The following is a 23,416-nucleotide window of genomic DNA, read 5'->3' as shown; positions in this document are numbered from 1 at the left end:
AGCTGGGGGCTCAGAGCCAGGAGTGTCCTGAGTCCTTCACAACTGGGCACACACCCAGCCCTGGGGAAACACCCTGGGGTCCCCGGGGTCTGTGCTACCACCTCAGATTGGGGAACAAAGGGCCAACTGTGTCCTGGCACAGGGCCACACCCCCCGAGCTTGGAGAAGGGTGACAGTGGGGACAAAGGCACAGCCTGCCTGGGGCAGCTGGATCTGAGGGGCAGAAGGGTGGGGGGCACTGCATGGGGGCTTCCCAAACACCTCCCCTGGCTGGCAGTGGCTGGGGGGGCTGAACCGTGTGGGTGTCCCCTGTCCCCCTACCCAGCAGGCACAGACAGGTACTACCTGGACAGCAATAAATTTATTAAGTATTCAAAAAAAATAATAAGACACAAACCAGTAAAAAACGAAAAGGGGGGAGGTAGGAAGGGGGGCGAGGGGCCGAGCCGGCTCAGGGGGGGACGGGGTCAGGAGACACTGAGGGGATGGCAGGGGAGCAGCACCTGGGGCTGCAGCAGCGCAAAGCCGGGGGGGCTGCGGGCAGTGCCGGGGGGCGGCGGGCGTCACTTGGCGCCCTGCGCCTCCGACTCCTCCTCGTCGTCCTCGTACATCTCACCCTCCTCCTCGGCCGTGGCGTCCTGGTACTGCTGGTACTCGGACACCAGGTCGTTCATGTTGCTCTCGGCCTCGGTGAACTCCATCTCGTCCATGCCCTCGCCCGTGTACCAGTGCAGGAAGGCCTTGCGGCGGAACATGGCCGTGAACTGCTCCGAGATGCGCTTGAAGAGCTCCTGGATGGCCGTGCTGTTGCCGATGAAGGTGGAGGACATCTTCAGCCCCCGCGGCGGGATGTCGCACACGGCCACCTTGACGTTGTTGGGGATCCACTCCACAAAGTAGGAGCTGTTCTTGCTCTGGATGGCCAGCATCTGTTCATCCACCTCCTTCATGGACATGCGGCCACGGAAGACGGTGGCCACGGTGAGGTAGCGGCCGTGGCGGGGGTCGCAGGCGGCCATCATGTTCTTGGCGTCGAACATCTGCTGGGTGAGCTCGGGCACGGTGAGGGCGCGGTACTGCTGGCTGCCCCGCGCCGTCAGCGGCGCAAAGCCGGGCATGAAGAAGTGCAGCCGCGGGAAGGGCACCATGTTGACGGCCAGCTTGCGCAGGTCGGCGTTGAGCTGGCCGGGGAAGCGCAGGGAGGTGGTGACGCCGCTCATGGTGGCCGACACCAGGTGGTTGAGGTCGCCGTAGGTGGGGGTGGCCAGCTTGAGGGTGCGGAAGCAGATGTCGTAGAGTGCCTCGTTGTCGATGCAGTAGGTCTCGTCCGTGTTCTCCACCAGCTGGTGGATGGACAGCGTGGCGTTGTAGGGCTCCACCACCGTGTCCGACACCTTGGGGGACGGCACCACGCTGAAGGTGTTCATGATGCGGTCGGGGTACTCCTCGCGCACCTTGGAGATGAGCAGTGTGCCCATGCCCGAGCCGGTGCCCCCACCCAGCGAGTGGGTCAGCTGGAAGCCCTGCAGGCAGTCGCAGTTCTCGCACTCCTTGCGCACCACGTCCAGCACCGAGTCCACCAGCTCGGCGCCCTCTGTGTAGTGCCCCTTGGCCCAGTTGTTGCCGGCACCGCTCTGCCCTGGGAAAAGAAAAGAGGCTCCGATGGCCGCCGGCCCCCCACGCCCACGGCCCGAGGGGACCGGGAGAGGATCAGGGCTGGGCCCAGCCGCTGCCGCCGGCAGCACCGGGGAGATCTGACGCCGGGGCGGGGTGGGAAGCAGGAACCGCAGAGGTTTGGCGGCGAGCCGGCGGTGCCGGGCCCCGCGGCGCGGGAGGGGCGTGCCCGCCCAGTGCCCCGGGGACAGCGACTGGCCGGGCTGGTCCGAGGACACTGGGGCTCGGGGGAACATCGGGGGACGGCGCACCCCTCCCTCTCGGGGGACCTACCAAAGATGAAGTTGTCGGGGCGGAAGAGGTGGCCAAAGGCACCCGAGCGCACGCTGTCCATCGTCCCCGGCTCCAGGTCCACCAGGATGGCGCGAGGCACGTACTTGTGAGCTGAGAGAGACCCCATGACGGGAGGGGACCTGCTGCTGCCCCCCATCCCACCCCAGAGGCGTTCCCAGCACCCTGCAGGGTTCTACGGGGCTACGGCGGACCCTCTACGTGTCCCCCCCCAAATCCCAGGGGCTCCTGGTGTGGGTGCGTGTCTCGCTACCCCCAAACAATGGGGGGTCACATGGGGTGGGTGCACATGTCTGCCCCCATTCCCTGTGGGCTGGGGGGATGTTGGTGCTTTGTCCCTCCCACCCCACAGGATCCTACAGGGGTAGTACAGGTGTCCCTCTATCCACAAACCACAGGGTCCCATGGGCTGGGTGCATGTGTGGTGTCCCCCGGGGTGGGTACATGTGTCATCCCCCACCCAAACTACAGGGTCCCATGAATTTGGAGGCACAGGTGCCCCTGCCCCCCCACAGGACAGGGTCTGAAGGGTGGGTGCACAGGTCTGCCCTCCCGGGGTCCAACAGGGCGGGGATGCAGGTGTTGTGTGTGACCCCTCCCAAACTGCAGGGTCCCGTGGAACGGGGTGTACACGATTTCCCCCTGCCCCAAACTGAACGGTCCCACGGGGTGGGTGCACGTGCCTGCCCGCCCCACACCTCCACGGGATGGGTCTGTCTGTCTGTCTGCCCCCCTCCCCACCCCAGCACACCCAGCTCCTCCTGCACTGGGGGGGTCGCACTGGGGCCCCTCCCAGCCCAGGGTGGGGGTGCCGGGCGGCCCTGCCGGGGGGGTTTCCAAGGGGGGGTCGCTTACAAGAGGCCTCATTGTAGTAGACACTGATGCGTTCAAGCTGCAGGTCCGAGTCCCCCACGTAGTTGCCGCTGGGGTCGATGCCGTGTTCGTCGCTGATCACCTCCCAGAACTGGGGAGGACGGGGAGCTCAGCAGGGCAGGAGGCACTGGAACACCCCCAGGCCCCCGGGCGAGGCACGGGCACCAGGATCCTCCCATCCCTAGGCAGGGCTGGGTGGGGCAGGAGGCACCGGGATACCCCAAACGCTGAAATCCCCGGGCGGGGACAGGCGGGGGGCACCGGGACTCCCCAAGCCCCCGGGCAGCTCTCGGCGGGGCGGCGGGCACCGGGATCCCCCAAACACCCAAAATGCCCAGCAGGGCGGGGGGTATGGGACTCCTCAAACCCCTGGACAGGGCTCGGCGGAGCGGGGGCAGGGGGCTCCCCCAAACACCCAAAATGCCGAGCAGGGCGGGGGGCACCGGGACCCCCGGCGGCGGGCGGGGCGCGGCGCGGGCGCTGTCCGCGGTGCTGACGGACAAAGGCGGGGGGCGGGGGGCGCGGGGGGGGCGGGGCGCTTTGTCCTCCCGGTGCGGCGGCGGGGGGGGAGGGGAGCGGCTCTGCCTTTGTCCGCCGCCCGGCTCCGCCGCGGCGGGCGGGGCGGGGCGGCGCCGCCGTTACCTTGGCGCCGATCTGGTTGCCGCATTGCCCCGCCTGGATGTGGACGATCTCCCTCATGGTGCGGCCGGGCCGGAGCGGAGCGGGACGGGAGCGGGCTGGGGCCGGGAGCGGAGCGGCACCGGAGCGGAGCGGCACCGGGAGCGCGGGGGGCGGCGCGGCCGCCGCCGCATCCTTTATAGGCTCCCGCCGCCGCACCGGGCCGGCCGCTGACGTCACCGCCGGCCGCAGCCAATCAGCGGCCGCCGCCGCAGCGCCGCAACAGCCCTGCGGCACCGGCACCGCCCGCCACGCCCCGCCCGGCCCCGCCCGCCGCCACGCCCCGCCGCGGCGGAGCGGGGACCCCGGCACGGGCGGGGGGCACGGCCCGGGGGCGCCTCCGGCACCCGCGGGGAGCGGCGACACCCCGGGGACCCGGGCGGGGACCCTGGGACCGCCCGGCGGCGGCGGGAGCATCCCGGGGCGGCGGCGGCGGCGGCGGGACGGGGGGACACACAGGGGACACCCCTCCCAACGGCGTCCCGGAACGGGGAGGGGTGGGGACAGGGTACGGGAGGGCCACCCTGGGGGTCCCGGTCGGCGGTCGCCCCCGCGGGAGCGGGGACGGTGCCGGTGCGGGTGATGAGGTGGGCGGCGGCGGGCGCGGCCCGAGAACAAAGGCGACGGTGATGGGCCCTTTGTCCGGGGGCGGCCGGGACCACCCCCCGCGTAGGATCCAGCCTCCCGCCGCCCAGCCGGTCCTTCCCGGTTCCCGCCGGGAGCAAGTGACCCTTGAGCGACCGGCGGGACCGGGAGGGACCTCTCCCCTCGGGGCTCCCCGGGGCCGCCCGATGCCAGCCACAGCGTCACTGCAAAGAGCCTTTATTGGAACCGCGAGTCCCTCGCCCCGACCGGGCACCCCGCGGCTCGTCCCGTCCGTCCGTCAGTCCATCCGTCTGCCCGTTTCAGGGCGGGGGTGGCCGTGCCGGTACCGTGTCCCGCTGCCTACCAGGAGCACGTCACCACCTCCTGCAGCGTCCGCCGGAGCTCCTGGCTCCGGAAGGCGTAGATGAGGGGGTCAATCACCGAGTTACAGATGATGAGGATGAGGAAGAGGTTGAAGTAGCTGAAGAAGCAGGTGCAGAATGGGTTGGTGGGACAGGTGACGATGAGGATGAGGTGGAAGAAGAAGGGCCCCCAGCAGATAAAGAAGACACCCAGGAGGATGGTGAGGGTGACGGCACCCTTCAGGCTGCCACCACGGTGGGCAGTGGGTGGCTTCTGCTGGCTGGAGATGCTGTGGAGGTGGTGGCGGGCCAGGGCAAACATGTGGATGTAGAGCACCAGCATGAGGACCAGCATGAAGAGGAAGAAGCTGATGAGGCAGAGGAGGACGGTGTTGCTGCGGTAGTAGGCAATCAGGATGGCGCTGGAGATGGTGCTGGCCAGCCAGACGCTGGCCATGGTGACCACGGCGCGCTGCAGGGTCATGATGCTGTGGTAGCGCAGGGCGTAGAAGATGGTGATGTAGCGGTCCACGGCGATGACCCCCAGGAAGGAGAGGGACGAGACCACGGAGCTGCAGATGAGCGTGTCGATGACGCTGTCCATGTGGCGGATGATGCTGGGGCGCATCACCAGCACCCCGTGCTCCAGCAGCAGCATGAAGAGCATCTCCGCCAGGTTGCTGATGCTCACCAGCATGTCCGACACCGCCAGGCAGCAGATGAAGTAGTAGGTGGGCGAGTGCAGGTTCCTGTTCTTCAGGATGGCGGCCACCACCAGCAGGTTCTCCACCAGGCTCACCAGCCCCAGCGCCAGGAACAGCTCGTTGGGAATGTCCAGCCCCTGGCACCAGCCGCCCCCGGCCCCGACCGTGGCGTTGCTGTGGTTGCCCTCGCTGGCATTCGAGGGCTCGCGCAGCAGACGCAGGGGGGCCAGCGTCGACATGAGCCCCTCCTCAGCCCCGGGGCCCCCCGCGGCACCCGCACAGCCCCCGAGCCCCCGTTGTGCCCCGCCAGTTCTCCCGCGGCGCCCGGCGGCGAGGCCGAGGGGATGCCGAGGAATTGGGGACGGGAGGCCTGGGATGTGCCGGGGGTGCCGCGCGCCCGCCGGGACCCTCGGGTGCTGCTCTCTGTGCCAGCGCTGCCCGGCGTCCCACGCCCGCGGGCCCAGGGTGCTGGGGAAGAAAGGGCCCTTTCTCTGCCCCACTTTAAAGCGGCTCCCGCAGCTCCTCCTCCGAGGAGGGTGGGCACCTGCGTGAGGGAGGCACCCTGGCAGTGAGGGGGCTGCTGCCGAGGCCAGGGCTGAGACACCCCCAGGGTGGCCCTGGGGACCCCGATTGCTCGGGATCACCCACCGTGTGCCCAGGGGTCTCAAATGCCCTGGGGTGGTCCATGCACGCCTGGGGTCATGCACCTTGGGAGTGCTGCCATCGGGGTCCTCTGTGCCCTGGGGGAATGTGCACCTTAGGGTCCCCATGTGTCCTGAGGTCCTGTGTCTGCTGGAGGGGACCCCTGAAACCCGGGGGTCTGCATATCTTGAGGGGTCCCCTGTGCCCCAAGGCCTCTGTGTCCTGCGGGGGTCAATGTGCCCCTTGGGACTCGTGTCTTGGGGGGTCCCACCTGCTGAGGGGGTCACCCACACCCCCTGAGCTATCCATGCACTTCAGGGACCCCTGTAGGACCCTCTGCACGGCCCGATCCAGGCTGTCCCACCCACTGGGACTGGGAGGGCCCCATTCCCATGGCCCCAGGGGCGATGTTGTACAAGGGGGCGGGCATGGGACGCGATAGGGATCGTCCAGGGCACGGTTAAATGGGACAGAGCAGAGCACGGCGCCGCGGGGAGGCTGCGGGGACAGGGCCCAGCTGACCATCATGTGCCTTGGGTCCGTGTTGATGCCTGGAGCCGCGGGCTGCCAAAGAGTCATTCACAGCTCCGCGGGCAGGCCGGTCCCACGGGTACCCACTTCCGCCGGGAAGCCCTTCCCTCCGGCAGGGATGGAAACGGCTCAGCTGTGCACAGCGGGCAGGGGGCCCAGGCTGCCCCAGTGCCAAATTACGGGGACGGGATCCCATGGGATTTGGATGTACCAGTGGGGAATGGAGCCAGGGTGGGCTGGCTCAAGACTTGGGGTCTGCACACCCAGCCCAGCTACATCCTCCAGGGAGGTAATACAGCAGGAACAGGGATTTATTCCATGTATTCACCATTACTCAGCAAAAAAAGGGAAAAAAGCTTTACGGGAACAAGGATGAGTTAAGGTTTGACTGTGGCTTACCTCGCTCCTTGCTCTAGGTGAAGGTGAGGGAATAAGGAGGGACAAACAAAGAAGGGGGCAAGATTTCTTCTCCAAACATAAATAAAAGGCTGAAAAAGCTGCTCCTTGCACAATTCTAGTGGCACAGGGGACTCTCAGACCTTTGGAAGGTTCAGTGTAGTGAGGGTGCAGAGTATTTTGTGGAGGGAAGGAAGCTCCAGGCTACGGGAAGCACAAAGGAGCTGAAGAAGAGGGCAGTAAAAGCCCTCTGGGAATTAAGGACAAGAGCCAGGAGAACAGGGAGGGGAATAGGATGGAAATTGTGTGTAGAGGAGGCCAGAAGGGGACTAAGCTGCCATGGGGACAAGGGACAGCTGCTGTTGATTAGCTCGGACATGCTCAGACAGCCCTTGTCCCCTGTTGAGAGAGGGGCCCTGAACAAGGCCCATGGCTGTAGCTTCAGCCCCCCCTCCCTGGATGGAGGCCACGCTGCCATGGCTGCAGCCCCCTCCTCAGAAGAGCCCATTCCCACAGCCAGTCCGTTTGTGTGACTTTATTGGAGTGCGACACAAATGGGGGGTGACAGCAGAGGCTCTGGGCAGGGAGGGAGGGACAGCCCGGCTCAGTCCCAGTCGCCGTCGCCCTCGGGATTGTCCTCGCGGGGCGGCTCCTGGAACTGGATGTTGGCCAGCATGTCCCGCATGGCCGCCATCAGCCGGTTCACCCCCTGGTTGAGGTCCTGCGCCGCCCCGGCCTCGTCGTCCCCGTCGTGCCGGATGTCCCCCTGCAAGGGAGCAGCACGGCGCTGGCAGGGACAGGGACAGGGACAGCACCGCGGCCAAACCGGCAGCAGCAGCTCCTGGAGCGGGAACACCGTGGGGGAACGGTGCACCCAAACCCCAGCCTGCACTCACCTGCAAGTTAAAATTTGGCAACAGCGAGCGGAAGAAGAGGGATAAAGTGCTTTCGTTGGAGGGATGGCTTGTCCTGGAAGACACAAGTGGCACCATGGTGAAGGTACAGCCCAGTGGGATGTGGGCGGTGCTGGGAGAACCATGGTGCAGCTGGAACCTCAGGGAGGGAACTGGGGAGTTCCAATGGGACTCTGAATTCAGGCAACTCTGAGAAGCAACTCTGAGCAAACCAGTCATTAAAAGCACAACCAAGGCCAGGTTGGAAGGGGCTTGGAGCAGCCTGGTCTACTGGAAAGTGTCCCTGCCCACAGCAGGGGGTAGAATGAGATGAGCTTTAAGGTCTTTTGAACTCAAACCATGCCAGGATTCCATGATCCTACCAGCTCTGCTCTGAGTGGACTGGTGTGGAACACACATGTGGCATCACCCCAACACCAGGACTGGCTGTATTTAAATTTCCATTTACCCCAAACCCTCCCAATGAGCCATGACCTGGGTTTCCCTGGCTTTTGCCCTATGGCTGGGAATGGCCAGTGGTGACCACCATGGGAAGCAGCAGGACCAGTCCAGCCTGTAGCTCTGCCTGCCTGGAGCACCACAGCTCTTCCTCTGCCATGGAGGAGATGCCAGCCCCGAGTGCCCGCGTGCAGCCTGGCCTGGGGCTGAGGGCGTGCAGGGGACACGGCTGGCTGTGCCAGAGCAGGAGGCGGTACCTTTCCGGGCGGGTGTAGGAAACAATGGAATCCAGAGGAGGCAGGGGGTCAAACCCCATCACTGGCTGGGAGGTCACCTCCTGCAGGGAGAGGAGAAAGGAAGGAATGAAGGAGAAAGGAAGGAATGAAGGCTGCATCCAGCAGCAGCAAACATGGGCACCCACAGAAGCCATGAGTGATAGGGGTTAGGATGGGCCCAGCAGGGACACAAGCGCCACCACAGCCCCTGTGGCCCATCAGGCCCCTCACCAGAGGCAGGGCTGCTGTGGCCTCCTTCATCTCCGAGAGGATGATGTGCCGGTAGATGTTCCTGGGAGCGCTCTGGTACCGGATCTTCCTCCTGAGACAGGGAGGGGACAGAGCAGTGAGCCCTGAGCAGGCACATTCCCATTTCTGCTGCTGCAGGTGCACTGTCAGCAGCTTCCCTGGCTCTGGGGGACAAGGCCATATTGGATGGAGCTTGCTTAGAGTGAGCCAAAGGGGGTGGGAGCTGCTGAGCTCTGGAGAAAGAGCAGAGAGCTCAGGAATGAGCAGATTGACCTTGGTTTAGGACACCTGACAGCTCTCTCCTGTTTCTCAGCACTGTTCCTAAGCTCTCACCTGCCCTGTGTGGCTATACCTGCCCTTCCAGGCCACCCCTCCACCCTCTCCAGGATGATTCCAGGGTACAGGTGACAGCCAAGCCTGAGGAAGGCAGTGCAGGATATGCAGTCCAGGTTCAGCTCTACATTCCCATTTGTGAAAAGCATGGAAGAGCCACTGCCTTCCTGGCCCCATGCTGTGACCTTGGCATCAGAGCAGCAGCTGTGGGGCTCTGAGCCTGTCCCAGACAGGGAACTGCTGCTGCCCAGGACAGACCCTCTGTCCCACTCTGTCCCTGGCAGAGGAACCCTGTCCTGCACCCTCTGAGCTCACTTGTGCTCGGCCTCCTGCACCAGCGCGTCCCGGGCGTCCACCATGCGCAGAACCTCGTGGGCATGGGGCTCCAGCCAGGCCATGACAGCCGGGTCCTTCCACAGGGCGTGTGTCCTGCCCACGTACAGGGATGTCAGCTGGTTCAGGGCGGGCGACTGGCTGTGGGAGAGGGCTGTTAATCACGGCATCCTCCTCCTCCTCCTGCTCCTCACGGGATGGTCAGGGCTCAGCTCTGTGCTAGCCTTTGGCGTGGGAACAGGAGAGGACTCGCAGGCTCCCGCCTGGATGCTGCCATCCACCTCCACCAGAACTTCTGCCTCCATCTATTTTTAGGCTAAGCAGAGCCATGAAATGAAGGAACACTGCCCTGGCCTGAGGGAGAGCCTTCGCACGCTGAGGAAGACCATGAGTCCAGGGAAGGCAGACTGGTTGGAGACAGCCTGCCCTGGGAGGACACACGCGTCACCCTCCCTCCCTGCACACACCAACAGGCTCTGGGCTGAACTTCTGACCCGTCCACCTTGGGCTGAGGTGGGTCTGTCAGCTCCATCCAGAGGCCATTATGGAAATCCATTATCAAAAGGATTATCAAATGAGGCATTACCAAATGAGCCTGCTCAGGAAACCCAAACAAGCTCTGCATTAGCTGTCTGAGCATGCAAGATCCCCGCCGCCGGCAAAATCGATCCCTTCCCTTCGCTGAGAACATCTCCAGGCCTTACCTGATCTGGGCATTCAGCCCAAAGAAGGGGTGGGAGGCGACCCTGGCATCGGGCTGCACGCTGCAGTGATCCAACAGCGGCATCAGAACTGCAAGACAAAGGCAGAGAACTCGTCTGGACCTGCTGGTGAGGGGCAGTGTGGGGTGGGGTCACCCTCCACTCCTCAGGGCCAGAACCCCCTGGGGCACCAACAAGGACACAAAGAGAGGGTGAGGACACTGCTGGTCCCTGTGCTCACAAGGGCATTATTTCAGTCACCCCAACGAGCAGCCTAAAAGATGTTTCCAGCCTCCACAAACTGAATCTCTGTTGGAGAGCTGGTTCTTCCTGCTGCACACACCCTCCCCTGGGCCTGAGGGCTGTGTGCTCCTTTCATGGACAGCAGCATCCACAGGATGAAAGGGAGAGTGATGGGCACCCATGGGGAGAGCACATCCAAAACAGAGCTGTGCCTCTGGGGAGAGCCAAGGAGACTGGCTTGTCCTTGCTCCAGGCAGCCCTGAGGAGGTGAGACATCTCCCTGCTCCAGTACTCCAGCTCTCACCCTCCCCCAGCCTGCTCACCCCTGACCACTGCTGCTGGAGGAGCATTGGCTGCTCTGGGGAGGGAGGACAGAATCATGGAACCACAGAACTGAAAGGCTGGAAAAGCCTCTAAGATCATTGATCCCAACCATTCCCACAGCACTGCCAAGACCACCCCTAACTCATGTCCTCAGGTGCCATATCCTCCAGGACTGGGGACTCCACCAGTGCCCTGGGCAGCTGTGCCAGGGCTGGACAACACTTCTGGGGAAGGAATTGTTCCAAATACCAAACTTTGAGGCTGTTCCCTCTTTTTCTGTCCCTGTTCCCTGGGAGCAGAGCCTGACTCCTCTGGCTGCCCCCTCCTGTCAGGGAGTTGTGCAGGGCCAGAAGGACCCCCTGAGCCTTTTCTCCAGGCTGAGCCCCCCAGCTGTCTCAGCTGCTCCTGATGCTCCAGCCCCTTCTGCAGCTCTGCTCCCTTTCCCAGACAGGCTCCAGCCCTGGGAAGGAGCCCAGAGCTGCACTCTCCCCACCACACTGGGCACGGCCACTGCCGTTCTGCCCGACCTCTTCCGCTCTGACTCAGGGCTCCTTCCCCAAAGGCCCTTGGCAAATTCCTGCCTCTGCATCCCTGCCGGGAACGCAGCCCTGCCTGCCGGGAACGCAGCCCCGGCTGTCCCAGGAGGACAGTGACAAAGCCCTCGCCGGGGATGGCCTCACCAGAGGGGACAGACTCACCGCTTGGGAACATGATGAGCGCGAGCTGGATGAGCCGGGCCGCTCGCTCCCGGGCCTGGCTCCGCTCCAGCTCCGGGCGCTCTTCCTGCTGGCTCAGGAAGAAATAGGCCAGTGGCACCGAGAAGGCAAAATTGGGCAGCTGGGACAGATTCCGGTGACTCTGCAGGATCAGGGACACAGAGGTACCGAGAAGTGATGCTGACAGCAGAGCTGGGCTGTGCAGGGCTGGGGCTCTGCCTGCTGGGGCTAAGTGAGCTCCCAGCTGCTGGCTCCGTGCCCCCACAGCTGAGTGAGCAATTTTCAGTTCTAACAACTATTTGCAGGACCCAAGGATTACAGGAACCAATGGCCCAGCCCTTATGGATCGTTCCAATGGCTCTGGGCTGGCAGCTGGGCTGTGAGATCCCCTCCAAAGGGCTCACCTGGTGGGGAGCAGCCCAGGCAGCCATGCCCTCACCTGCTGGCCACTCACCTCCCACTCCTGGAAGAGGCGGGTCAGGAAGGTGTATTCCCTGGCCCGCAGGGACAGGAAGTCGATCAGCAGCAGCACACAGAGAGGGTCATCCTCAGGATCAAGGCTTGGGAGCAGGGGGAGAGAACAAGCTCAGTGTCACAACAGCTGAGAGCTGCCCTGATTTCTGAGTCAAACAGCCTCTCCCAGTGACATCCAGTGACTCAGCAAGTGGAGAGAACAGGAACACATCCTGCATGGCCAGCAGGATGACAGAGCTCTGTGTCCCTATAGAGGGGACAGTCCCCTGCCACCACCCAGGAGGAGGACCCACTGCCACACTTTGCTGTGCTGAGCCTCCAAGCTCAGCCATAGTTTGGCAGTCACAGGCCACCCAGGGCCCCTCCTCACCCATCACCTCTCCAAGAGCACCAGCACATCCCAGCACAGATCCATGCAGCTCTAAGGGGGATGATGAGCCCACACCAAGCCCAGGAGCAGCAGAACCTGTCTGGGGTGACTGTCCCCCCCAAACCCAGGCACTCCACCCTCAGTGGAGGCACCTACCTCAGAATGAGCTTGCAGAACTCCAGGGCTGTGCGGGGACAGCCCCTCTTCTCCAGGAACATCAGGTGCTTGAAGAGAGCCAGGAAGAAAGCCCTGCATGGGGAACAGCAGCAGGACTTAAGAGGCCAGATGTGGAAAGAAGTAGTTTGTGCCACTCAAAAAAGGGGACACAGTCATCAAGAGCTCCACACCCTCAAGCATCACATTGTGGTGTGGCATGGGGTGCCACAGACACCCCCATGCTCCCATGTCTTGTTTTTGTAATCTTTTTTGTGCAAGAACAGGGACAGAAAACTCACAACCTGCTCTGGAGACTGGGACCAACACAAGTAAATCCCCCAAGCCCACATCCTGCCTTGTTCCAGGGGTGTGGGGACAGGGACACAGAGTGGGGAGGCCCAACACCTGAACTGGTGATACAGGTCACTGATGGCACAAAGTATGTCAGCCAGAGGGACTGAAATGTGAGCACCCTCCAGGTACAGCAGTTTGGGAGAGATGGCTTGGGTCAGCTGACTGGAAAATTCCCAGAATAAAGTCACCTTTCCCAGCAGCTGCAGAGCTGGAGTTACATAAAGATCCAGGCTGGGAGGAGTGTGAGTGCTGGGGGTGATGGCTGGAAACACACAGCAAGGATTTTTGTGACCATTTTGGGCTAAGGGGTACTAATGGCATGAGGAGGATATGACAGGGAGGGACGGTTCCTACTGCAGGAAGGAATCCCTTGGGAAAAGGGATGCTTTGTGCACAAGCTTCCATGCACGACTGCCTGTGCTCCAGCACCATCCCAGGAGCCCCAGCAGAAAGGGACACTCAGGGGTCTCCCTGGGTGAGCAGCAGTGTGAATCTGGGTGGCTTTGGCCAGAGGGGCTCCAGCTGAGCCCCTGGTGCCCAGCCCTGCTGACCTGTTCTCTGGGCGCCGGTAGTCCAGCCTGCAGGTCCCGCTGGTGAGGCTGAACACGGGGTGGAAGGCGCACTCCAGGCTGTACAGCGCCCGCTCTGGGGACAGCAAGGGCACTGTCAGGGACAGGACAGGGACACCAGCCCAGCACAGCACTGCCCAGCACTCCCTTTAGCCCCAAAGATAGGAAACCAGCTCATGCCCAGCCCAGCCAGGCACAAAGACGCTTCACACAATGTGGTGGCAACAGGCACCAGGGCAGTGAGCACTTCCACGTTGGATCACACTCTGGGTGAGAAAAGGAACCATTCTGGGATTGAGGTTGGTCCAGGAAAAGCCAAGCTGCTGCCAGGGAAGGGTTTCACAGCAGCACATCTGCTCCTCACCTCACGCTTACCTATGAGATCCCGGGCCATCTCCTGGTCCTCCTGCATGCGGCACACGTCACTGAGCTGCAGCAGGGAGTCCACGTGGTAGGGGTTCATCTGGAGCAGCAGCTGCACAAGAGCATGGCAAACACTCTGTGTCACTACCAGTGGCTCAGGGGTTTGGTCACTCACCCAGGTACCTTCCAGCAGCCAGCTGTGTGACACACAGTGCCAAGAGCTCCCTTAATCCCACCCTGCCAGATCCATCCCGAGCTGGAGGGGCACCGGGAGCTCTGTCCCCACCACGTGCAGGATGGGAGCCCTCAAAGGCAGCCTCCCCCGGGCTGCTCCCTCCCAGCTTTTCCAGCAGAGCCCATGCCAGGCCTTTGCTCATCTTCTCTGCCCTCCTCCAGATGTCTCCCAGCCCCTCTATTGGAAAGGAGAGAACGAGATGCAGGCACTGTTACAGGTTTGGGGTTTTTATCTATCCCCCAACAGTTCTGAGCATTTGATCAGGTTTTGCATCCTCTGGATACTGAGAGGACATTTGGACACATCTATTACAAATCCAGGAATCAGCAGTAGTAATGGAGAATAATAATAAATAAATATTTACTTCCAGGCTTCAGAAGAGAAGTTTCTTACTTCACTAATTATATTATAAATAAGCTTTTCTCAAGTACCTAAAACCTCAGTTCAGTAAAAAATACTGAAGCTACAAATCTTCTCACAGTTTAGTTTGGGGATTTTTTTTCTCCTAAAACTGAAAAAATAAAGCTTCCAAAGCTCCAAAAGTTTCCATCTGCAGGGTGGGGACTCGTGGGACCACCAACAGCACAAAGACTGGATGTTCCAGGCTGGCCCAGCCCTTGCCTGATGCTTAACCTCTTCCTTAAGGGGTAAAACTCTTTCAGCTCCTTCCCAGTCCACTTCTGGGGGAACATGAAGCTCTGTGATGGGAAAAAGCCAAGAAAAGGTCACCAAGGGTGACCTTTGAACCTACCAGCAAGTGCAGAAAAAACACTCACTGAACAAGAGGCTCCCCAAAAGTGATGTTTTATGTGCTGAAACCACAGCAACAAGGCAGAGCTAGGCTCCAGTTATGCCAGGACTATGGTGGCCATGGACAAACTGTCTGGAATTGCCAAATCCATCTGTTAGATCTTACCCTTGATGGAAAAGAGGAAGACTTCAAGCTGTACAAATGTCCTCAACTATAGCCCGACCCCCTAAGAGGGTCAGAGCTTCCAGATTAAAACACCATGGAAAGCCTCTCCTGTGTGGGGGACTGAGCTTGAGCTGTCCTTGGGACACTCACTGCTGCACAGGAATTACTTTGGCTCACTTAATCCAAATCCCTCAATCCAGGCAGAACTGCTGAGCTGGAGAGAGCCCCACGGCCCTGAGCCGAGGGTGGGAAAGCAGAAGGAAGTAAACTTTATTTAGCAGACAATGGACTCTTTAAAGAACATCTCCAGGGCATGTATCCCAGCTCATGTGGCCAGACCTTTCAGAGAAACATTCCTCAGTTATGGTTTAGTTGGGTGCAGAGCAATTTTGCTGTTGCTTATCACTCCAAACTATAAATGTTACCATACAGCTTAATGAGCTCGGACACGCATGAAGGACTCCCCACACAAAAGCCTGTTTTGCTGAAATACCAAGAAAAGACACATTTTTCATCCTTGCAGGAGTTTATAAATAGAACAGCTGTTAGTTTGGATTGCCAGTTCATGATGGGTTTACACAATATTCCTCCTTTCCCAGCTAAGAGCTGAGACAAGGGGGCTTTGTTCCCCCCCCCCCCCGCAGCCAAAGGGACAGTTCCTGTGGGCTCCTCTATCAGAAGGTGACCTGACACATGCTTGGCACAACCACCAAGGCTCAGCCACCAGCCACCAGACCTCCTCTGCACCAAGGAAGTCACTGGTTAACCAGGTGACAGCCCAGCTCAGCACTCAGTGCTGCCTCACCCCACACAGAGGGACACAGGGCTCTGCTCTCCAAACAAGTCCTAACAGCCCAAACAAGCCTGGAAATAAATAATCTAAGGCTCTGCAGAGGGATCTGCACAGGATGGATCAAGGGGATGAGGCCAGAGGGATGAAGGACAACATGGTGACATGCTGGGTCCTTCTTGTGGGTCACACCAACCCCATGAATGAAACGGGCTGGGGGAAAAGTGGCTAGGAAAGGACCTGGGGTGCAGGAGACAGTGGATGGACAGGATCCCAGGTGGGCACCTGGCCTGTGTCAGCCAGGTGTGGCCACAGCACCAGGGCAGTGCTCATCCCCTGTGTTGGCACTGCTGGGGCACTTCCAGCCCTGGGGTCACACCCAGCATAGCTAGAGCCCACCCCAACACAAACACCAAGGGGCTGGAGCATGTCCAGGGAAGGGCAATGGAGCTGGAAAAGGGTCTGGAGCAGCAGAAACAGCAGAGGGAGCTGAGGGGGCTCAGCCTGGAGAAAAGGAGGCTCAGGGGGAACCTTCTGGCTCTGTACAACTCCCTGACAGGAGGGGACAGCCAGGGGGATCAGGCTTTGCTGAACAGGGGAACACGGACAAGAGGAAACAGCTTCAAGCTGTGGCAGAGGAAATTCAGGTTGAATATTTGGAACAATGCCTTCCCCAGAAGTGCTGTCCAGCCCTGCCCCCAGGCTGCCCAGAGCAGGGGTGAATTCCCCATCCTTGGAGGGGTTTAAAGCTGTGTAGATGTGACACGAGCTGGGGTGGCCTTGGCTGGGGGAACAGCTGGCTTAGAGCCTTTCCAACCCAAATGATCCCACTGGAATGCACCAGCCCAGCTTCCCAGGGCAAGGGGCTGCAGGAGCACAGGAGGGACAGCAGGACCAAGCCAACGTACCACGATGTTGTTGGGGTCCATGGACTCCACAGCGTCCAGGAACTTGAACTGCACCTGCTGGTACTCACGGTGGTGCTCGAAGGTGAAGTGCTGCACCCCCCTCCGCGTGTCCAGCAGCTGCATGGTGATACCTGCGGGGTGCAGGGGAGACCTGGGTACCCCAAGAGACCCTCCTCTGCTCTCTCACACCATCACTGGGTCCACAGACACACGTGGTTTTGGAAACTCACAGGGAATTCCACTCTTTCCCCCACCCATGAGTCCAAGCCTCAAACCCACCCAAAAAGCCCAGGATGCTCATTCTCCCCAGGGATACTTCTGATTATCCAGCAATTCTGCTGCTAAGATGGGAGCACCCACGCCCTGCTACCTCCAAAAGAAGGGGAAAACAAACTCAAATCATAAAGTGCAACTCCACAGAGCTCTCTGCTGAGGCAGGAGGTGAACTCCACCACCAGCTGAGGAGCGGGTCCCTCAGATTCCATGCCCTGAGGAGCATTCATGGCACATGGGCAGGGGCTAAGGGGGCAGGAGGCAGCCCCAAAGAGGGCAGGAGGCAGCCCCAAAGGCCTCACCTGTCTTGCTGTAGCGTGGCCAGGTGTTCTTGGGAGCTGTGAGCCACATGCTGCGGACGTACTGCCGCTGCCTCTGCCTCGGCCTGGGGAGGGAACACACAGCTCACAGCTCCTCTGCACGGACAGCAGCAGGAGCATGAAACCATGTTAAAGGGAAAAATGAGGTCCTGTTTCTTCCCCACAGAGAGCTACACACAGCTGTGCCCAGAGCTCTGTGTCTGCCTCCAAGACACAACACACCTGTCCTCAGGCTTTGCCTTATGTGCACCATCTAGGCCAGCCAGTGCCTGCAGCAGCTCCACTTCCAGAGCTTCTCTCCCTGCTTTTAACCCTGCCAAACCCTCAGCTGCCTCTGTGCAGCTTCCCAGGTCCAATTAGGAGAGCCCCACATCCCTCTGACTCATCTCTCTTCCCAGCAGGGCCTTCAAATGTCCACTGGATTAGTTTAAGCTGTACTCAAAAATGCACAATTTATTGGCTGAGGAGCAATTCAGGATCAAGGCTACTCCAAGGGAGTCACACCTCCTCAGAAAGGGATCATAGACTATCCTGAGGTGGAAAAGACCCACACAGATTATTATGTCCAACTCCTGGCCCTGCACAGGACAATCCCAAGGAACTGCAGTTTCTTCCTCAAGCACCAAATGCTCCTCCACAGACTCTCCCTCGTTCAGCTCAGATCATCCTCGGTTTTCCAAGCAGCTCATGGAAGTGGGGATTTTGTGGATGACAGTGAGCACAGTGCAGTGGATAAATGCAGAGACATCACACCCAGGGAGCAACAGGCTCCCTGGGCCCCTGGATACAAGGGGCATGAGATGCTGAAAGTATTCAGGGTTCACTTTCTGTCCAGAGGCTCTGGAATTGCAACAGGGGATGAAACACACAAAATCTATGTGCCTGCAGTCTGTGAACTCGAGTGAAAGGACTTTGAAAAGTGGTTTGGAAATAAATGAGAGGGGAAAGGAGCAAAAGAAAAAGCAAATGCCAGTAAAAGCCTGGAGAAGTCTTTCCCCACCTTGTACATATCACAGAAAATATTCCTCTGCCCCAAAAGCAACTATTAAATGAATAACACATCCTGAACCTGGGATTACCTGCCCAGTGTGGCACTGGGGACTCCATGAGCCCTGCCAAGGGCAGGACAGACACACCTCCTCAGATTTGGAAAGGGTTTAATACCAAATTCTGGACTAACCTCTGGTCCCCGAGCACAGCACGAGCCCCAAAGTATCTCTTCAACTCATTCTCTGGATTCAAGTTTCTGAGAAGGTGGAAAGAAGACAGAAAAGCTCCATCAGTTAAAAAGTGCCACACTCAAGTCTCTCCATCAACACTCAGCACCCCAAAGTGCCTCTGGAAAACCCCAAACTGTCCCACACTCCCCACGGATCAGACACAGCATGGAGAAAGGAGACTGAAACTGCCAGCACTGGAAGGGAAAGCCCTGCTCCATGGACAGGCTTCCTCCCTGCCCTGCTGCAGAGCTGGGGAATTCTGCTGCTGCCCTCTCCAGGGCAGCTGGAGCCTTGGCTGGGATGTTCCCGGGAGAAGCCAGGACTCAGGAGCAGAAGTGAATCCCATGGCAAGCTCCACACACCAGGGCTACTGGCACCTCTGCAGAGGATCTGAGGCTGGAAGGTCCCTCTGGGGACTAATCTGGTCCTGCCAGCACTGCAAGCAGGCCTGGCAGCAGAGAATCCCCATCAGAACCAAACACAGCTCCCAGAGGAGCAGACAGGAGCAGGGATGTGCACAACCATCGCGACCCTTTCAATCAAGGCGTGGTGCTCCTGGCCAGGTCACACTGGGAGGGTCCCAGCTGCGTTCCTCAGGGAGCAGATGCCCCTCAGGCCGAGGCAGGGCCGGCTGGGAGGCAGCAGTACCTGTGCTCCACGTAGAGCAGGGGCCGGCTGTCGGTGCTGACCCCGCCCTGGCTCTGCGGGGCCAGCCTGGGGTCCTCGATCCTCTCCAGAAGGCTCTCGATGTCCTCCAGCTCGTTGTCTTCCTTCAGAAAGGCAAAGCCAAGGCCTTTGTCACAGGCTGAGTCACAGCAGCCTGCAGGTCACCCAGCACACATCACACCCAGCTGCCTCCCTGGGCCAGGGGCTGTGGCTCTTCAGAGAACCCAGAATGGTTTAGGTTGGAAGGGACCTTAAAGCTCATCTCGTTCATGTCCCGTGGGCAGGGACACCTTCCACTGTTCGAGGTGCTTCAAGCCCTGTCCAGCCTGGCCTTGGGCACTGCCAGGGATCCAGGGGCAGCCACAGCTGCTCTGGGCACCCTGATGCCAGGGCATCACCACTCTGCTCACATGGAAGAATTTCCTCCCCATATTCCATCTAACCCTGCCCTCTGATAGTAGGAAGACATTTCCCCTTGTCCTGACACTCCAGGCCCTTGTCCAAAGACATTTTAAATATTTAAATAACCAGCCTTCACCCTCTACTGTCCATGGAAACACCAAGGTGCTGCTGTGAGCCTCATGACAAGGTCTCAAACACTCACATGACTTTAATCCAAGTCTCCCATTCCCCATTTTCCAACCATCCCAGGAGTCCATCCAGCTGCTCACATCCAACAGTTATACAACACTTTAACCCTGATTTCCCTCCATTTTCCCCCAACAAACAACAAGTGACACATTTCTTACGTGCCTGTTTCACATCCTCCTCATGATGTCCATGGGTGGAACACAGAATTCCATTCAGGACACCCAAACAGCACTGCCAGGCTGCCTTTTCAAGCTAAATTTAGCCTCTGTGTGTGGAGTGTACACAGGAAAGGGATAAAGTGCTCTGCATGGAACAGAGGCTGTATTTATTATCCCTCACTGCCTGGGTCTGGGTGTCCCCCCAGCCTCCAGCTGGCACATGTCCCCCTGCTGCTCAGTATTGCTGGATTGGGAAAGGAAACAGCTCTCCAAGAGGGTTCTCCACCTCAGAAACTCACTCCTGAGTGGCATTCCCAGGGAGGAGGTGGCCAGCTGGGTGCTGGCCCTGCTGTCATGGCTTAGCCCTTCCCTCCAGAATCCAGTGGCTCAGGATGCTGACCAAAGACTCTCTCTGGAGTGAACAAGGAGGTTGGACTCCACCATCTGGGAGGTCTTTTCCAACCTTGAGGATTCTGTAATTCTGTGGACAGTTCAGACTCAAACTCACCAGAAAACCAGCTCCCACCTGAACCCCACTCCTACTGAATGAAGGAGATCAAGGACTTCAATCCATCTGCTACTTCCAGCTCTGGGGTGCCCAGCACTGGAAGGACATGGAGCTGCTGGAATGAGTCCAGAGACCTGGAATGAGTCCAAGGGCTGGAGCCCCTCTGCTTTGGAGACACCTTAGAGCCCCTTTCAGTGCCTAAAGGGGCTCCAAGAGAGCTGGAGAGGGACTTTGGACAGGGGACAGAGTGACAGGACAGGTTGGACAGGGCTTGGAGCAAGCTGGTGTGATGGAAGGTTTCCCTACCCATGGAGGGGGATGGAATGAGATGAGCTTTAGGGTCCCTTCCAATCTAAACTATTCCAGGATTCTGTGATCCTAAAGAGGCTTCTTAAACTTTAAATTTTGAAACTGCTTTTTTTGCCTTGAATCTCTCCTACAGCCACCTCAGAATTCCCACTTTGCCAGCCTCACTGGAGGAACCAGCCTGGTCCCTGACTCAGAACACACACACAGACATACCACAGTCTCTCCTGCTGAATTTTTCTTAGTTTTCCTTTTCTTTTTTTTCTTCCGTGGCTTGTTACTCGTTGCCAGCTGCAAAGACAAAGGAAGGGCTGTCAGCATTCCCAGGGGTGCCAGCTCCCTGGGAAGAAGAGCATTTCCCACAGGGATCAGCACACTGAGGGTCCTTAAATGAAACCAAAATTCACCCTTTAGTGTTTGTTAGTGGGTGGAAGTCAAGACACATGGAGAAAATGGAGGAAAGCACCAAAGATTAACAAAGGGTTAAACCTCAGCTGACTTTCACATCAATGTCTGAGGCTACGAAACCAGGAGAGAAACAAGTTTAGCTGTGCCAGGTGTGGAGGAAATGCTTCAGCCTCTCTCAGTGCCCAGGATAAGCTGCATTTCTGCTTTTCCAGGGTGCAGGACAGTTCCCAATTTCAGTCCCATTTCCACAGAAACCAACACCTGACAAAGGTCCCAGTGCCAGAGTTCCTCTCCCCACAAATGCAGCTGCTCCAGCTCAGGATGCTGGGGGCATTCCCTAACCTGACTGGCACAGCTGGCAAGCAAGTACATTTCCAGGGTCTAGCAGGTAACTCAGCAAGGGATCACAGCATCATGGAATGGTTTGGGGTGGAAGTGACCTCAAAGTTTATCCAGTTTTTATTCCCTGGCTAAGCAGGGACACCTTCCACTAGACCAGGCTGCTCCCAGCCTTGTCCTGGCTCTACCCAGGAGCAGCAGCTGCCTGCCCAGGGCTCCCATGTCCTACCTGGAGCTCTGGGAGAAGCCACAGGTGTGTCCTGCAGTGCTGGCACAGCCAACTCACCAGGTCAGGACCCCTGGAGCCACTGCTCACACAGGGACACACTGCCCAGAGCACCCACAGCCCCTGGGCTGGCAGAGGCCACTGGCACAGCTGGAATGCACACAGAGAGTGGACTTTGCTCCCCTGCCACCCAAAGCAGGGACACAAACCCCAAACGCACAGCAAACAAGTGAGACCAGGGGCCAACCCCCCTTGCCCTCCCAACCCTCTTCTCTGGTGAGATCTGGGCAGGCCTTGCCATGGGAAATTGTTAAATAAACGAGCCTTTCCTTACAAAATCCTGCAAGGAGACACTTCTGGGCTGATACAGACCACAGGAGGAATCTTGATATCCAATGACAACAAATCATTACGGGCAAGAAGAGGTTCAGTATTCAGGTGACATTCTTGACTGCCTGAATTACTCACATCCCCTGCTCCAAAACAAATGCCTCCTTGAGACCACTCCTCCCTGGCCTGACCTCAGTGCTCACATGGACACAGCACAACCTTCCTCAGGTGCCTCCTCTCTGCAGCTGGAGAACCCCTCTGGATCCTCTACACAAACCCAGCCCCAGCACCACCGTGCCCACCCTCCCCAGGTGTCAGTTCCCAGGCTGAAGTGCACGTCCCTGGCAGCAGTTACCGTTCTGTCTGGCTGCTCAGCCTCCTGTCCCTCTCTCTGTCCATCACCGTGTGTCTCTGAAGGGGTCACAGCCCCCTCCTGGCTCCTGTCCCTGCTGCCCTCGGGGCTCCCTCCCGCCGGGTCCTGCTCGCTCAGCCGCTCCTCTCCGGCCGCCGCCTCATCCTCCGACTCCTCAGCTGGGATCTGCAAACACAGGGACGAGCTGCAGGGACAGCATTCCCCAGGGATCTGCTCCAACGCTCCTCCTGCACACAGATGGAGGTTTGGACCCCCTCGTGTCCAGTGTGTCACCCAGGGGCTGCCCGGACAGTCCCACACATGTGGAGGGGAGCACAGGACCCCCATGGTCTGTCCCCCCACACCACGGACTCTGCTCTGCCCTTGGGGGAGCTTCCAAACCCAGCCTTGCCTGTGCTCACACAGCCAGGCCTCGGGGAGGGACAGGGAATGGCTGGGGCTGGAGGAGGTGTCTGGAGAGCAGGACTGGGCTCTGTCACCCCAAGGACCCAGCAGGGCCCATCTGACATCCAGCACTGGGGTCCTGCAGTGCTGGGAAGGTGGCAGGGATGGTCCTAAAAACATTTTCACGAGTCCAGCTCTGACAGCATCCAAACCCAGCCTCCCAGGCTTCTCTCCCATTTCCTCCCAGTTCAGTCCCAGCTGCTGCCCACCACCCAGACCGATCACTGCCACCCCAATCACTGACCCCAAACCACTGCCATACACATTGTCACCTCTGTCACCCCCACTGTGAGCCCCCCTCAGCCACTACCCCCCTGCTCCCTCCAGTGACCCCCAAAGCCCGTCAGCCTCTGCCCCCGGGTCACTGTCACTCCAGCCACCCCCAGTGACTGTCACCTCAGCTGTCCCCAAGTAAGTGTCCCCAGCAATGTCCCCAGCTGCGCACCCAGCTGTCACCCCCAGTCACTGCCCCCCAGTTATCCTCCCAGTCCCTGCCACCCCAGCCACTGTCCCCCGAGTCCCTGCCCCCGCAGTCACTGTCCCCAATCGCTGCACCCCGGGGCCTCCCGGCTTTGGCCCCCCTCACCAGCTCGAAGCGGTTGCTGACGACGGCGCGGGGCGGCCCGCGGGGCCGGTTTCCGGGGGCTGGCGGCGGCCCCCCTTCCCGGGCACGCTCCGGGCCGGGGTCGGTGCCGAGGCCGAGCTCGCCCAGCCCCGGCCCCTCCTGGCCCCGCTGCTCCCCCCGCAGCCGCCTCAGGGCCCGGCGCGACATCGCCCCCGCCCGCTGCGCGCCTGCGCCCGCACTGCGCCTGCGCGCCCGCCCAGCGCCGGCCCCGCCCACCCTCGCCGCGCACAGC

At 60.1% G+C, this 23,416-nt stretch overlaps 3 protein-coding genes across 3 annotated transcripts; all 3 read right to left on the bottom strand.

Annotated features, from left to right (window-relative positions):
* Nucleotides 1–342: 342 nt before the first annotated feature.
* Nucleotides 343–3,670, bottom strand: TUBB3 (tubulin beta 3 class III). The gene is made up of 4 exons (XM_071440894.1): nt 3,481–3,670; nt 2,821–2,929; nt 1,948–2,058; nt 343–1,639 (listed from the first exon to the last, which is right to left on the bottom strand). Exons 1-4 carry the CDS (start codon nt 3,535–3,537, stop codon nt 564–566), a joined length of 1,353 nt encoding a protein of 450 aa, XP_071296995.1. The 5' UTR covers nt 3,538–3,670; the 3' UTR covers nt 343–563.
* A 688-nt stretch (nt 3,671–4,358) lies between these two features.
* Nucleotides 4,359–5,406, bottom strand: MC1R (melanocortin 1 receptor). Its single transcript, XM_071440898.1, has one exon. The coding sequence runs from the start codon at nt 5,404–5,406 to the stop codon at nt 4,462–4,464; it is 945 nt and encodes a 314-aa protein (XP_071296999.1). The 3' UTR covers nt 4,359–4,461.
* Nucleotides 5,407–7,256: 1,850 nt separating this feature from the next.
* Nucleotides 7,257–23,375, bottom strand: TCF25 (TCF25 ribosome quality control complex subunit). The gene is made up of 18 exons (XM_071440892.1): nt 23,146–23,375; nt 22,098–22,280; nt 20,656–20,730; nt 18,859–18,980; nt 18,171–18,236; nt 16,973–17,055; nt 16,398–16,528; nt 13,561–13,660; nt 13,168–13,261; nt 12,263–12,355; nt 11,717–11,822; nt 11,245–11,404; nt 9,983–10,070; nt 9,261–9,419; nt 8,595–8,685; nt 8,346–8,425; nt 7,633–7,705; nt 7,257–7,502 (listed from the first exon to the last, which is right to left on the bottom strand). Exons 1-18 carry the CDS (start codon nt 23,329–23,331, stop codon nt 7,341–7,343), a joined length of 2,052 nt encoding a protein of 683 aa, XP_071296993.1. The 5' UTR covers nt 23,332–23,375; the 3' UTR covers nt 7,257–7,340.
* Nucleotides 23,376–23,416: the final 41 nt, after the last annotated feature.

Source organism: Agelaius tricolor, unplaced genomic scaffold (assembly GCF_023055355.1).
Source record: "Agelaius tricolor isolate 1412-34295 unplaced genomic scaffold, bAgeTri1.0.p SCAF_15, whole genome shotgun sequence".
NCBI classification, from domain to species: Eukaryota; Metazoa; Chordata; class Aves; order Passeriformes; family Icteridae; genus Agelaius; species Agelaius tricolor.
This window is presented reverse-complemented; position numbering and strand designations above follow the sequence as displayed.